Genomic DNA, 14,894 nt, shown 5'->3' on the forward strand with positions numbered 1-14,894 from the left:
GTTACACAACAGTCCCGCCATAATCTATCCGGTAACGGTGTTACCCTCGGTCTTTTTTTTTTATACTCGCACGCCCACGCGCTGACGGTTACAATTTTAACGTCCCGCATTTAAGGACTTTTAATAAAAGAAAATTAAATACAGGTAGCTTCGTTTTTTATATATCTGTGTTAATTATTTTTAATTTGAAATTGATTAAATCTTATACCATAAACGCGGCTATAATGCCTCATTTTTTTCTTGCTACACATTGAGATTATGTTACTACACTCGCGTGTCTCTTAAGGAGTAGACTGCAATTAGAATATCGTTAGTTGCATCAAACTTGCAACGCGATGACAATATTCATACAGTTGACGACAAGGTACGTCGTTTAAGGTATTTGCAAATGTAGTTACTACTATGTTAGCCACGTCGGAATGCGAGATCGTACTTGTTGATCGAGCCTGCGTTACCGCGCTATCTAGCAACGTTACACGTTGTAAAACGTGGTCACGCAACCACGTTTGTGATATCTCTTTCAACCGTTTGTTAAACGCGTTAAGCCCGACACAAAAATACCATTTTCCAGATTTCATCGAAGAATCGACAAGAAACTACCAAGAAGTCCAATTAAGTAAATAGTTAATACAAAATATCTTCAGATTTCGATCTTTAAACAGTTTCTTGTTGGACGTTCCCACGCAAAAATCAGAGCAATTATTAACCCGCGATTCTGGGGAAGAACAATCATCGGCTGTTCCTCGCTTTAAGGCGCGTTGCTTTTATGGTCGCCGGATTACTGAGTTTGCACCGCGGAATTCTAACTGCGTTAGGGAAGGGAACGGGGGGGAAGCGAGGGAGGGATCGCGTAATATGTATCCGTGTATCACGATGTCCAGCGGCGCGTTTGCAACGTGCAACGAGACGGTGAGTTAAACAGGGAAAAAGAATCCCCTTGGGTAGCTTCCACGGTACCGAAGAGAGAAATCCTCGGTTCCGTCACCCCGCCTACACCCCCGCGCGGCACCCGAGCGCATAAATCCGCGTGCATATAACCAGCTCTCTCTCGCTCTAATCCGTTAGATTCCGCGAATACTCTCTCGAACCGCGAGGCCGCGATTTCGCGGTAATTGGGACTGGATGATTAGACGCACGCTCGTTGCCGGCAGGGAGCGCGCCTCGGTCTTTCTGCCGCGCTACGATTACTTCCGAAGGCGGTATCTCACGGTGATGATACCGCGCGATCACGCGTGTCCCGGTATTTTGCATTAATCAAACAATCGAATCGATTCTTTTCCATAAATTACATCCGCAGGATATCCCGATTGATAAAACTCACCGCTGTTTGCTTGTACGCACGTGTTTCAATTTCGAAACGCCAAGGACTTTAGAACAGTGGTAGACTGTGCGCTAGTTTTGCATTGTGGGAACATTTCCTTATTTACAGAGGCGGATAGTTGGACGTTTTATTGCTAGGAAAGGGGAGAGGATCCATAACGGGGTAGATCTAAACGTAGTTAATCGTGCGCATACAAGACCGTCATTGATAGAACGTCTTTCGCTTTCCGTGGACGCGTTTCTCTCCTTGCACTCGAAGAGAGACGTCGATATCCAATCGATAGATAAGCTCGTCGGGCCGCAAACACAGCTGGGTCCACGGGTACGGGCTCAGGTAATCCGAACACAGAGCGCCTTGTGTCGCCGAGACTTGCCACGGTTTTGTGTACCCACACGCCGCCGTCGCCGGCTTCATCCTCTGTACACGCAGCTTGCCGCGTCCTCTACGCACTTTTCGCTATCGTTCACCGTCGTCCTTCCTCTGCGGGCCGGCCTCTGTTTGCCCGGATTAACCCGTAGGCCATCTCGTCGTAATGTTCATCGCGAAATCATTCATAGTTTAGCCGGCTTGGACTGAATTCCTCTACATTCTGGAACACCTGGTGCCTATTCAAATTCGCGATAATAAAATTTCCAGTCACAGCGAGACAGCTGAATCAAATAGATTGTATTTACAGTTGCTTAATAATATAATAATATAATAAAAATATAATAAATAAAATAAATATAACGATAATATAATAACAAAAATATAATAATTTAATCATTGTTTGTACTAACGACGATTGCTTTTTTTTTTTGGATTACAGGTACGACCTGGGGTTGTGTCGGGATAGCCAGCAAAGCGTTTGTCAGCGGCAGTGGAGAGGAATCGAGTAGAACGGTGGATAGAGATCGAGCGAAGGGGGTGGGGAGCGCGACGTTCGGTGATAGAAGAGGAAGGAGGAGAAGAGGAAGTCGAGAGAAGAGTGTAGGCGCAGGCGCCGTGGGTGATGTGAGGCTGGCGCCCGCCTCACGTTTGGGGTGATGCCCTCCAGTGAGCCTCATCCCCCCCAGTACCACCTTCAGCACCACAATATTCCTCCCTCGCATCTTCAACAACACACGTCGGCCGCGATCGGACAGCATCAGCTCTATCAGCAGCTGGTGGCGGTCCATCAACAGCAGCAGCAGCAACAACAGCAGCAGCAGCAGCAGCCGAGACAGCAGCAACACGGCGGGCCATTTCAAAATTCCGCGTTCACGAAGCAGAAGCAGGAGATGAGCCCGGAGGAGGAGGGGGGTCGAGGGGGCGGGTCCCCCCCGGCAGCAGGGGCTGCGTTACATCAGCCCCATCACCCCCGGACGGCCAGTCCACCCTCGGGCACGGAACCCTGCACCCGTGATGCCATACCGACGCCTACACCGATCGCGGATACCACAACGACCACCACCACGACGACAATGACCATGCAGTCGCAGGGGCAGCAGCAACAGCAGCAACAACAGGAGCAACAGGGTCCGAGCCCTAGCCCCAGTCCAACCGGCGACGACGTGGAGAAATTCGACGGGAAGATCGTCTATAATCCGGACGGTTCGGCGTACATTATCGAGGGAGAGAGCGAGCTGAGCGAGGACGATTCGTTACCGGACGGCTGCATCGTGGACGGTCGCGGGGTGTCGGTACCCCACTCGCTGGTATTCCCTCAGATCGCGAGCGCGTACTACGTGTCGAGGCTGTACGCGCACCAGGCGTATCAGCAGCAACAGCAACAACAGCAACAACGCTCGGCGGCTCAACAGCACAATCCCGATCTTCCCGTGATGCACAGTTACCGGGTGATTAGTTACAGAAGCGCAGAAGGTAGCAAACAACCGCCTCCGCCACCGGCAGCTCCACCGCCTCCAGCGGCATCCGTACCCGTGAAACCGATATTGATGTGTTTCATATGTAAGCTCAGCTTCGGCTACGCGAAGAGTTTCGTCGCGCACGCTCAGGGCGAGCATCAGCTGACCCTGATGGAGGACGAGCGGCAGGTACTTTCGCATTCGACCGCGTCGGCTATCATCCAGGCGGTGGGCAGAGGCAAGCAGCCGCTGGTCAGCTTCCTCGAGCCCGTGACAAGTTCCACTTGCACGCAGCCGTCCTCGCAAAGTCAACAGCAGCAGCGGACCGAGTCCACTGATCACGACACGCCGACCACGACCAGCACGCCTGCCAGCACTCCCGGTGTACCGAGCAGTCCGCAGCAACAGCAGCAACAGCAGAGGCCGTCGCCAAGCACGCCAACCACGCCCACATCTCATTCGAATCATCCCCTCGCGTACAATCATCAACAAACTCAACAGCATCAATGGACCGGTCCTCAGGTTAGCGCCGCGTCTTGGGCTAAAGCGCCGGACGCCAGCATGCATTATACGTCACCACCGCCGCCCACCTCGTCGACCAAGGGATCACCGTCCTCGTACGCCGCGTTGACCCAGCAACCGCCGAATTTCCTCACAGGCACTACCATCGGCGTCTGTCCCGAGCATATGCAGGGGAGGCCGAGCGGGGTCGAGTGCCCGAAATGCGAATTGATCCTAGCCAGCAGCAGACTGGCCGGCCCTGGTGGCCCCCTAGCCGGCATTCACAGTAGAAACTCGTGCAAGACACTGAAGTGTCCGAAATGTAACTGGCACTACAAGTACCAAGAGACTCTGGAGATACACATGAAGGAGAAGCATCCGGAAAGCGAAACGTCGTGCATATATTGCATCGCGGGTCAACCGCATCCGAGGTTAGCCCGCGGTGAGACGTACACCTGCGGATATAAGCCGTACCGTTGCGAAGTGTGCAACTACTCGACCACGACGAAGGGCAACCTCAGCATTCACATGCAGAGCGACAAACATTTGAACAACATGCAGGAGCTTCAACAGGGCGGCGGCGGTGGCTCGGCCGCGAGCAATCCATCGTCGTCGCAGGACGCGCCGATGCCCACTAGGAGTCCGCACCATCAACAGAATCACAGTCCCCACATCGGCGGCCAGGCTGGTAGCCAGGGCAAACCGAAGCCTACGTTTCGCTGCGACGTCTGCAACTACGAGACGAACGTCGCGCGTAATCTGAGGATACACATGACCAGCGAGAAACACACGCACAACATGCTGGTGCTGCAGCAGAACGTGAAGCACATGCAGACTCTATCCGCGCTCCAGTCGCACCATCAACAGGCGCAGCATCACCATCAGCAGGCACAGCAGCAGCACCAACAGCAACAACTCGAACAATTATTACATTTGGGCGGCCTGGACAAACCTCAACACGCGGAAGCCGCTCTGGCCGACATGGCGTATAACCAGGCGCTGCTTATTCAGATGATGACCGGCGGCCAGCTACCGCCGCAGCTTCCGCCGGAGATCATGGGTGGCATGGCGAGCATGGGTGCCATGGGCAACCTTGGCGGCGACGTCGGCTTGTCGCCCGACAGTATGGATCCACCACCGGAGCCGGCAGACCCGGATCCCTCTCATTTGTACCACTGTTGCGTATGCAACAACTTCGCGACGGACTCGCTCGAAGCCCTCGGCCATCATTTGGCCGTCGATCGGACGAGGACGCGTGAGGGCGAGATCCTAGCGCTGGTCGCCGGCCACTTCGTCTGCAAACTCTGTTCCTACAAGACCAACCTGAAGGCGAACTTCCAGCTGCACTGCAAGACCGACAAGCATCTCCAACGTCTGCAACATGTGAACCACGTGAAGGAGGGCGGACTTAGGAACGAATGGAAGCTGAAGTACCTGGCGTCGCCCACGAGCGCCGCGCAATTGCGTTGCCACGCGTGCGACTATTACACGAACAGCGCTCACAAACTCGCGCTTCACGCGGCTTCTCCCAGGCACGAGGCAGCCGCGCTTCTCCTTCGTCATCTACTCGAGGCAAGCGCGAACGTGCCCTCCCAGGCGAAGCTTTATCACTGCGCGTTGTGCGGGTTCAGCGCGCGTCACCGGCTGCCGCTGCTCCAGCACGTGCGCTCGTTGAGACATCTCCAAATGGAGCAGCTGCACCAGCTTCACCGTCGCAGCGGTATACAGGGCAACGAAACTCCTCACACGGACATCGGTGACGTTTTTCAAGTTATGAGCGATCCCGACGCGCCACCCGCGCAACAATCCAGTCCCACTACGCCGACCACGCCGAATGCTACCAGTGCCAACAATGGTGAGCACAAAATTTCTAATCAAATATCATTATTAATTTATATTCTTGTAAGCTGTTTAATAGATGAGAACCAGAAGCTTTTATTTATCTTGAATGCGCGTAACAAATCTTATGCATAGGGCAAGGAAAGTATGAAGTGTTCAGTGTTACATTTTTATTTAGAAAAACAATGCGAAACAAACAATCGATTGCATTTATATTCTGAAAACGACAATAGAAATTAACGTTCAAATCGCTTGCTAACAGTAGCTTAATAAACGCGAAAGGGATTTGCGTGTAGATACGTGTTTCACGAGAGAACGCCTCCTTTTAATGAATTCATAATTTTCATCGATTATCGCGTAATTAAAGTGCAACGAGAATAATTTCTCGTGGCATATGGCGATGGCGTGTGCCCCGTGCACAACGGCGTGGCGGCGGTGTGTTATTATATCCGTGACCTGTACTTACGCGTATAAATGCAAGAGAAGGCATGCACGACACAATGCCGTTCAACCTGAACTCCATTTACTTTCTTCCATTTTGTCGCCTCCCCAACGTTTCATGCAGAGTTTTTCATACAAATTTCTGAATTCGAATTATGCCAAATTATGTTCAGCACAATTACTTTTTACATTTTCTTTTGTGAACTCTATAAGTCTTGTGGAAAAATGAATCGGATTTTGAATTTCGAGTTAAGTTCGAGATGTGATCTTTTTGATAACTGACTTTCGAGTTAAAACGATAAAGATTGACAACGAAGATCAGCAGTTGACAGTTAATTTAAAAACTGAGGCGATCGAGTACTTAGGACGTGACTACCGTTTCAAATTCGTATACAATAATCACACATAACGGGTTTTAAACATTGAAAATAAATCAATTGCTAAAACGCATTTGTTTTTTGTGAATGAAAATGATTATCTTACAATTAATTGTAAAAATGTTTATGTGTGAACTTGCTTTGGAGTAAGATAATAGTCTTCCTTAAAAATGCATGAGAGAATCTTATACTTATTAGGCTTGGTAGGAGTTGAGAATTGGAGTTAAAAGAGGAAGGAAATCGGTAAAGTGAAACCGTTGTTTTGCCCTTGCAACTGACGCCTGTTCGATCGACAACATAAAATGCGGTTTCGGACAATGGCAGACCACGCGAATAGGCGGTCTTCTTTCGTATTCCGCGTCTTTTACTTTCTCCTCCGGCCACGCGTTTTACCACTATCGTACCCGTCTCGTGGAGAACAGCCGATAATAATTTCGTGGATCGCAATCTGTAATTTCAGCTTGTATTGTTACGGCCGGACACGAGGAGGAAGCATCTGCGACCTGTGCACCGTACTTTCCGTCGTTACCAAAACTCCTTAATTTTATTACATACCAACTCCCAAACTAGACTTTGTTGTCTACGTCAATTGTTACACGGCAATCATACATTCAGTCGCTCGTTCCTTTTTGACATTTTCGTATAATAAATAAGGAATTGCATAAATTGAAATATAAAAATCATTTAGTGATTAATATAAAAATCTCACTTTTATTTAACAATTTATTTTGTCATACAGTCTTTAGAAAATCAATTCTAATAAAGAAACTTATACAACGCATTGAATAATCTCATTGAATAATAGTAACATACCACGTTTCTAATGACTTGGTCCATTGAATAATTTTTGATCAGACAATATAAACCCGAAACAAAGTGTAACACTGGACATGGTGTCGTCGGTGGAATAATATCGCTGTCATTACACGCGTCGTCGTTCACTTTCTCTCACAATATTGTCGACTTACCTACACGCGTTGCATGCAGCTGCAATGATTAATGACCGTTTTTTCGGGTCGTTCAGATTTTCGACGTCGATCGGCGATTTATCGGCGCCTTAATAGAAAGGAGAATTACACGTTCGCGTTATCGGATAGATCGTAATCGGGAATATGAAGGCGTGCAAAATATTTATGGTTCGCCGTTCATGGTAAATCTTTTCGATTAGAATTTGCTTTCCATACTACTTACACTTGGAATTTTCACTTTCTCGCTGTTATTATTTTTATTCAATCCGATTACTGTGTGCATTTATTGAAGTTATAATGTGTTAAGAAAATTCTGCATGCGACATTCGACAGCGCTTGTTTATTATCCACGCACATTGCCTGTTCACGGTTCGTTTTGCAGAACGACGCGAGGAAGGTAGCGACTGCGGCAGCGAGGTGAAGCAGGAACCGGACAACGACCAGGAACCGGAACAAGAGCCAGAGAACGATCAAGACGATGTCAGCTGCCCATATTGCACTTATCAGCCGACGTCGCGCGACGAACTACGGCAACATCTGCAAGTGGCGCACGTCCAGGATGCGGAGGATAAGGCAGAGGCTTGCGTGAAAGAAGAGCCGCCGCCGGAATTATTGTGCCCGTTGTGCCAGGACGGTTTCAAAGAGCGTTCCGCGTTGGAGAAGCACGTGATGCAGATACACTCGGTGAACTCGGACGGATTGCAACGATTGCTATTACTAGTGGATCAGAGCCATTGGTTGAACAACAACCCGAGGAGCACGTCGACGCCGGCCGTGACGACACCCACGTCGCCCACCACGACCACTAAACAACCGGCCGAAGAGGATTTAAGCGAGCGTGGCGCGAACGACGAGATCGAGGAGATCACGCGGTGCACCATCTGCGGGCGTGTATGTCGCTCGCTGGAAGAGCTGCAGCAACATCACAGGGAAACTCATCCGGCTACCACGCCGACGTTAGCAGTCAGCGAGAAACACGTGTACAAGTACCGATGCGGACAGTGCAGCTTGGCGTTCAAAACGTTGGAGAAGCTGCAACAGCACTCGCAGTACCACGCGATCAGGGACGCGACCAAGTGCGCGCTGTGCGGCCGTTCGTTTCGCTCGGTCCAGGCGTTGCAACGGCACTTGGAATCGGCGCACGCGGACTTGCACGAGGACGAGCTCGCGCAGTACAAACAGAGCCTGTTGCACGCGAATCCGCTTTTCCAGGCGCTCACCGAGGAAGCTCTGCGCAGGCAGGGTAACTTAACCGGGGAGCAGAACGTCGAAGACGACGCGAGTAAAGCAGATGAGGAAGAGAGTGACGCGAGCGACTCGTCGCCGTTGCACAAGGAACAGCGACTGCTGGAGGACTACTTAAACAGCCAGCCGGTTGCGGAGGATTCGTATCACGATCCCGGGAGGAAATTTAAGTGTCACCGTTGCAAGGTCGCATTCACCAGGCAGAGTTATCTGACCGGGCACAATAAGACGCTGCTGCATCGCAAGGGAGAGAAGATGTCCTATCCGATGGAGAAGTATCTGGACCCAAACAGGCCGTATAAGTGCGACGTATGCAAGGAGAGCTTTACGCAGAAGAACATTCTGTTGGTACATTACAACAGCGTGAGCCATTTGCACAAATTGAAACGAGCGATGCAGGAGCAGGGTAATAACAACACGTTAATATCGGTAGTTCCACCGGCGAGTCCGACGGAGTCACCCGACTCGCAGCAAGATCAGGATAAGAAACCGTACAAGTGTAACATCTGCAAAGTGGCTTATTCACAGGGTAGTACTCTGGATATACACATGAGGAGCGTTCTGCATCAGACAAGGGCCAGCAAGCTGCCGGATCTCGCTGCCAGTGGACAATTAGACTTAGCTCGTCCGTTGATCGAACAGCCACCACCTAGCAGTCCGAATAGTCCGCCGGTGAACACCAGTACATCCGGTAATAGCGGAACGATGCTTTCATGTTCACGATGCAGCGCTCTATTCGTCAATCAAGAACAACTCGCCACGCATCAACAGCTCTACTGTATATTCAGTAACCCGTTGGCTTTGTTTCAACAGCTGGCGGCGTCGCAACAGCTCGCCTCGTCCACGCCTTCATCCGCGAAAACGCCGCCACCAACGAGCACCACCCCCGGTCCCCAGCCTCACATGCAACAGAGCACCCAACACTCGACGCAAACGACGCAAGACATACTATCACAACCGCGGCATAAAACATCGCAAATGTACACTCACCTCCTGGAGAGCTTTGGATTCGATCTGGTAATGCAATTCAACGAGAATCATCAAAGGCGTCAACGCAAGGAAGAGGAAGCTGCTGCTGCGCTTCAAGCGCAACAGGAACAGCAGAAGCAGGAGCAACAGAAACAGGCGCTCGCCGCTCAGGCTGCCCGTGAAAGGGAGGAAGAGGCCGAGGAGCACACGGATGACGACGTGATACCGGAACTGACCAGGAGCACCTGTCAGCATTGCAATAAAGAGTTTAGCAGTGTCTGGGTGCTGAAGGCGCACTGCGAGGAGGTGCACCGTGATCTAGTGCCTCGCGAATTTTTAGAGAAGTACGCCCAACAGTTTAAATGTGAGTACGAGAAGAAGAGCGTCGTGGTGACCGCCGCGACGTCATCCTCTACGTCCTCCGGGCCGAGGAGCTCGACGCCGGCCAGCGGCCAACCACAGGATCTCACTTCGGACAAGGAACAACGTGATAAGGAGAAGGAGGAAACAGTTGAGAACAAAGATCGCGTCAGCAAGACTCCGGAGGCTACGTCAACGACTCCAGCAACGACTCCAGCACTCAGTAACACGCCTGTCTCCAGCACCGATTCAGCGACTCCTACGGTGTTACCGACGAATTCATCGCAACATCTTCAGCAACAGCAGCAACAGCAACAGCAACAACAACAGCAACATGCTCAGCTTACTCTGGCCCAGCAAATGACCGAAATACAAGCCGCGTTCAATGCCATGGCTGCGTCGCAGCTGCAACAACAGCTTCAGCAATACCCCGGGCTCATGATGGGCATGATGGGACTACCGCTCGGACTGAACGTCCCCGCTCTGGCTGCCATGAATTTGCAACCACCACTGGTACCGATGATGTTACCACCCCCGCCGTACGATGGAACCGCCACCGGATATCCGCCGATCAACGCCCAGGCTGATCTTCTGGCCAAACAGCATCTCGCCTTGCAGCAACAACAAGCAGCAGCCGTGAGTATTTTTGTTATACTTTTATTCGTAGAGTTATTTTCGCACACTTCACCTGTTCAGATTCCTTCAATTTTGTTACGTTCCGAATTTATTATATGAATTTCATTACCTATTATTTCATCTTGATATCATTCTTGACATGATTTTTAGACGTTTTATTTATTATGCAGAGAAATTATAATATTTTTTGTTATCACACGATTATTAAGTTGTAAAAGCTATTCATATTTTTAAGAGATATTATTTAAAGATCTTCGTTGTTAATTAATTTATATGCGTCCTCACTAACGCGTTAGTTTGCAATTCTAATTCTTTACAACATACAAAGTATTATAAGACTGCAGTGTTCTATCTATAAAAAAAAAAACAGAGCAATTAGAAAGAAACTATGTTGAAAAGTGAATAGCACGTCAGCGTGGTAAGCTGTAGACGAACAAGAGAGAAAGCATGGGCGACGGTTTTTCTTCCAGGCAAACGCGGCTGCCTCGCAGAAACGAGCGCGTACGCGCATTACCGACGAACAACTAAAGATATTGCGCGCCCATTTCGACATCAACAATTCTCCCGGCGAGGAGCAGATACTAGACATGGCGGCGCAGAGTGGTCTGCCACCAAAGGTGATCAAGCACTGGTTCAGGAACACATTATTCAAAGAGAGGCAGCGTAACAAGGACAGCCCGTACAATTTCAACAATCCGCCGAGCACAACGTTGAACCTGGAGGAATACGAGAAGACCGGCGAGGCAAAAGTGACGCCGTTAAACTCGAGCGTGTCTGGGAGTAGTTCCTCGGACGATAAGAGCCCGAACAAGCAGGCGACGCCTCCACCATCGTCGATCACCGTGAACGCGTCCCAGACTAGCGAGATTAAGCAAGAGGTGCAGGAAGTTCAACCCCAGTGTCACGTTCAATCGCAGCAGTCGCAACAACTACAACAGCAGCAACAGGAGGAACAGCAACATCACTCTCCCGGAAGTTCCGGCGGGCAGCAGTCCAGGCCGCATTCCCCGGCGCTGAGCATGAGCTCGGTTTTTTCCGGTATCCATCACGACGTCTCGTCTCACGCGACGACGACCAGCGCGCCTAGCGCGCCGATGCTCCCACCAAAGCTCACGCCGCAGAATTTTGCCAGTCCGAGTCCCAGCGCGAGCACCGTTGTTCCGGGCGCTATTGCCGCGATGGCGTTGACGCCGCAAAGATCTTTGAGCCCCGGCCGCGGCCCGACCGACTACTCGTTCGCCAGCAGCGGTAACGGCAGCAACTCGTCCGGCGGCAGTTCCGGAAAACGGGCGAACCGTACGCGATTCACCGACTACCAGATAAAGGTGCTGCAGGAATTCTTCGAGAACAACGCCTATCCGAAGGACGACGATCTGGAGTATCTGAGCAAACTGCTGGGGCTGAGTCCGCGCGTGATCGTAGTCTGGTTCCAGAACGCGAGACAGAAAGCGCGTAAGGTTTATGAGAATCAGCCAGCCGCCGAACCAGTGACCACGGGTAGCCGCGAGGGCGACGACGGTTCCGGCCGCTTCCAACGGACCCCAGGCTTGAATTACCAATGCAAGAAGTGTTTGCTGGTGTTTCAGAGATACTACGAGCTCATACGTCATCAGAAGACGCACTGCTTCAAGGAGGAGGACGCGAAGCGGAGCGCCCAGGCGCAGGCGGCCGCGGCCCAAGTCGCCGCGGTCCTCAGTTCCGAAGATAGCAACAGCAGCTCGGCCACTACCACCACCGCTGCTAACACGATGTCCAGTAATCAAGCGAACACTCCCGCCCTCGCGGAACAGCTACAACAACCGTTGAACGCTACCACGTCACCGCTCCATCAACAACAGCAGACGATCGGACAGTCGCAGCAGCAGCAGCAACAGCAGTCACAACAGCAGCAGTCTCAACCTCAGCAACAGCAACAGCAGACCGAGTCTAAGGAGGGTAGCTTTCAATGCGACAAATGCAACCTGATGTTCGGCCGATTCGAACTCTGGCGCGAACATCAGCTCGTACATATCATGAACCCATCCCTGTTCCCACCAGCCTATCCACCGGATTCACCGTTCGGAATACTACAACAACAAGCGCTGAACGCTACCACCGGAGTAGCCACGGACACTCCCCACCCGTTGATCGCGATGATGCAAGACAGGAAGAGGAAGTACGATGACGCCGACGAGGGATCCACCTGCGACACTCGCTCTAACTCCGAGCACAGCGAGCAGCCGAAGGACAAACGATTACGAACGACGATACTGCCGGAACAGTTAGATTATTTATATCAGAAATACCAAGCCGAATCGAATCCGTCGAGAAAGATGCTGGAGACCATCGCGCGCGAGGTCGGCTTGAAGAAACGAGTAGTACAGGTGTGGTTTCAGAACACCCGCGCCCGCGAACGCAAGGGCCAGTTCCGTGCGCATAGCCAAGTGATCAACAAGCGCTGTCCATTCTGTCCGGCTCTGTTCAAAGTGAAGTCTGCGCTGGAGTCACATCTGAGCAGCAAACACGCCGATCAGGTTGCCCGGGGTGAGGTCAATATCGATAACATCCCTGACGAGGAGCTGTCGATGGAGTCAGCTCCGTCGAACCAAGGCACGCCGAACATGATGCCGCCGCTGTTTCCACCGTTCAACACCGAAATGGAGGCCTCTTTAAAGAAGTACTACGAGGAGTCAATGAAACGATACATCAGCGAATTACAGGCGCATGCTAGCAATGGGAAGCAGGAGACGGCGAACCACCAAACCGCCGGTGGTAACAGCGGCGAGTCCCCGTTGGATCTGAGCAAGCCGGTCGATCTCAGCCGTCCCATGAAGCTGAGCCTCGGCGGGTTGAGCAATCTTCTCGATGAGCAGCACGTTGTGCATTTCCGCGGCGGCAGCGACTGCGGCCCGCTGACTGACCTCTCCGAGCGCAGCATCTGCGACGACGACAGCATGAGCGAGACCACCGAGTTCCTCGACGACGAGAGCGGACCAGCGAGCCCAGCGTCCAGCACGCAGAGCTCCAGGCAGGGGCCTGCGTCGGCTGGCACCGGAAGCACCACCGCTCCGCCGGTCGCCGGCACCGGAACCAGCAGCACCGGCCAGTCCAGCGGCAAAAGATATCGCACCCAGATGTCGGCTACGCAAGTGAAGGTGATGAAGTCGCTGTTCTCGGATTATAAGACCCCCACTATGGCCGAGTGCGAGATGCTCGGGCGAGAGATCGGTCTGCCCAAGCGGGTCGTTCAGGTAAGTGAGTTCACTCTTGTTCAGTATTTGCAAACGAAGTTCTATTCGAAGTATTATTAAATTATTGTAAACGTGAATCTTATTGAATTATGAAATAATTATTTCCAATCGAAATATATTATTAATTAGCTGATTACTTGGCGTTGCCCGAGTGTTGATCACTCTATGAAAAAATGGTGTGTATGTTATCCCAAAATTTGTTTAATGAAAGATTATCGAGTCTCCTGATATGTGTATATTGTAGGTAAATAGGTCAATACGTTACTACCGTATCGATTATATTATATGCAAGCATTATATTAAATATTATACATATTATTATATATATTATATACATCCATTTTCACATATATAAATTGTTTCTCATACGAATTATTCTTGTCAAATACCTTTCAGTTCTAATTGATTAGACTTTCGATTATTTAATTCTTGTCTTGAGTTGAAAAATTATAATATCGGATTGAAAACGTAGTATAATGGGATAGGGACAGGCAATGCACTAAATCAATGATAAAACGAATGAACATGTATTTGATATCAACAACTAAACAAGCAATACGAGAAATTGGGCTTAATCTAAATCACTTCTGGTTTTATCGCATCGACGTTCGTCGACGAGGGTTTCGCCTAACAGAGCCGATTTTCAGGTTTGGTTCCAGAACGCACGGGCGAAGGAGAAGAAAGCGAGACTGGCGGCGGGCCTGCCCGCCGAGGGCTCGGCCGTTCAACCCCACCGGGGACCGACCGGGCCTGACGAATGTAGACTGTGCTCGGTCCGCTACTCGGCCAAATCGCCGCTCCAAGAGCACGTATTCTCGCGACGACACATCGAATCGGTGCGTGTCGCCGTCGAGGAGGGTAGCCTCGTGCCGCCGACACCCGGTGCACCGATCGTTCCTGCCGGGAACTCGGGCGCAGCGGGGATCGTCGGCTCGCCGGTGGTTGGCCAGCAAGCGACCGGTAATCAACAGCAGCAACAGCAGCAGCAGCAACAACAATCGGACGAAAACATGATGTACGGATCCTTGTTCCTCCATCCAACGGCGATGTTCCAGCCGCAGCAACAGCAACACCCGGGCGCCGGGGCGACCAGCACGGCTACAACCACGGCCGGTGAGTGTCTGGCTGACCTCTTAGATTCGTAAACGAGCTGACACGCGCGTTATCCAATTCGAAATTCA

General features: G+C 51.1%; 1 protein-coding gene across 1 annotated transcript in view; it reads left to right on the forward strand.

Moving 5' to 3' along the window:
- Positions 1-14,894, forward strand: part of zfh2 (Zn finger homeodomain 2) — a 203,935-nt gene that overhangs the window by 106,172 nt on the left and 82,869 nt on the right. Inside the window, 4 exon segments of the mRNA XM_026814014.1 lie at positions 2,130-5,503; positions 7,656-10,483; positions 10,954-13,713; positions 14,361-14,826. Coding sequence (XP_026669815.1) covers positions 2,347-5,503; positions 7,656-10,483; positions 10,954-13,713; positions 14,361-14,826 — 9,211 coding nt within the window. The 5' untranslated portion in view covers positions 2,130-2,346.

This window comes from Ceratina calcarata, unplaced genomic scaffold (assembly GCF_001652005.2).
Source record: "Ceratina calcarata isolate Rehan_Ccalc_2016 unplaced genomic scaffold, ASM165200v1 scaffold363.2, whole genome shotgun sequence".
In the NCBI taxonomy this organism is placed as follows: domain Eukaryota; kingdom Metazoa; phylum Arthropoda; class Insecta; order Hymenoptera; family Apidae; genus Ceratina; species Ceratina calcarata.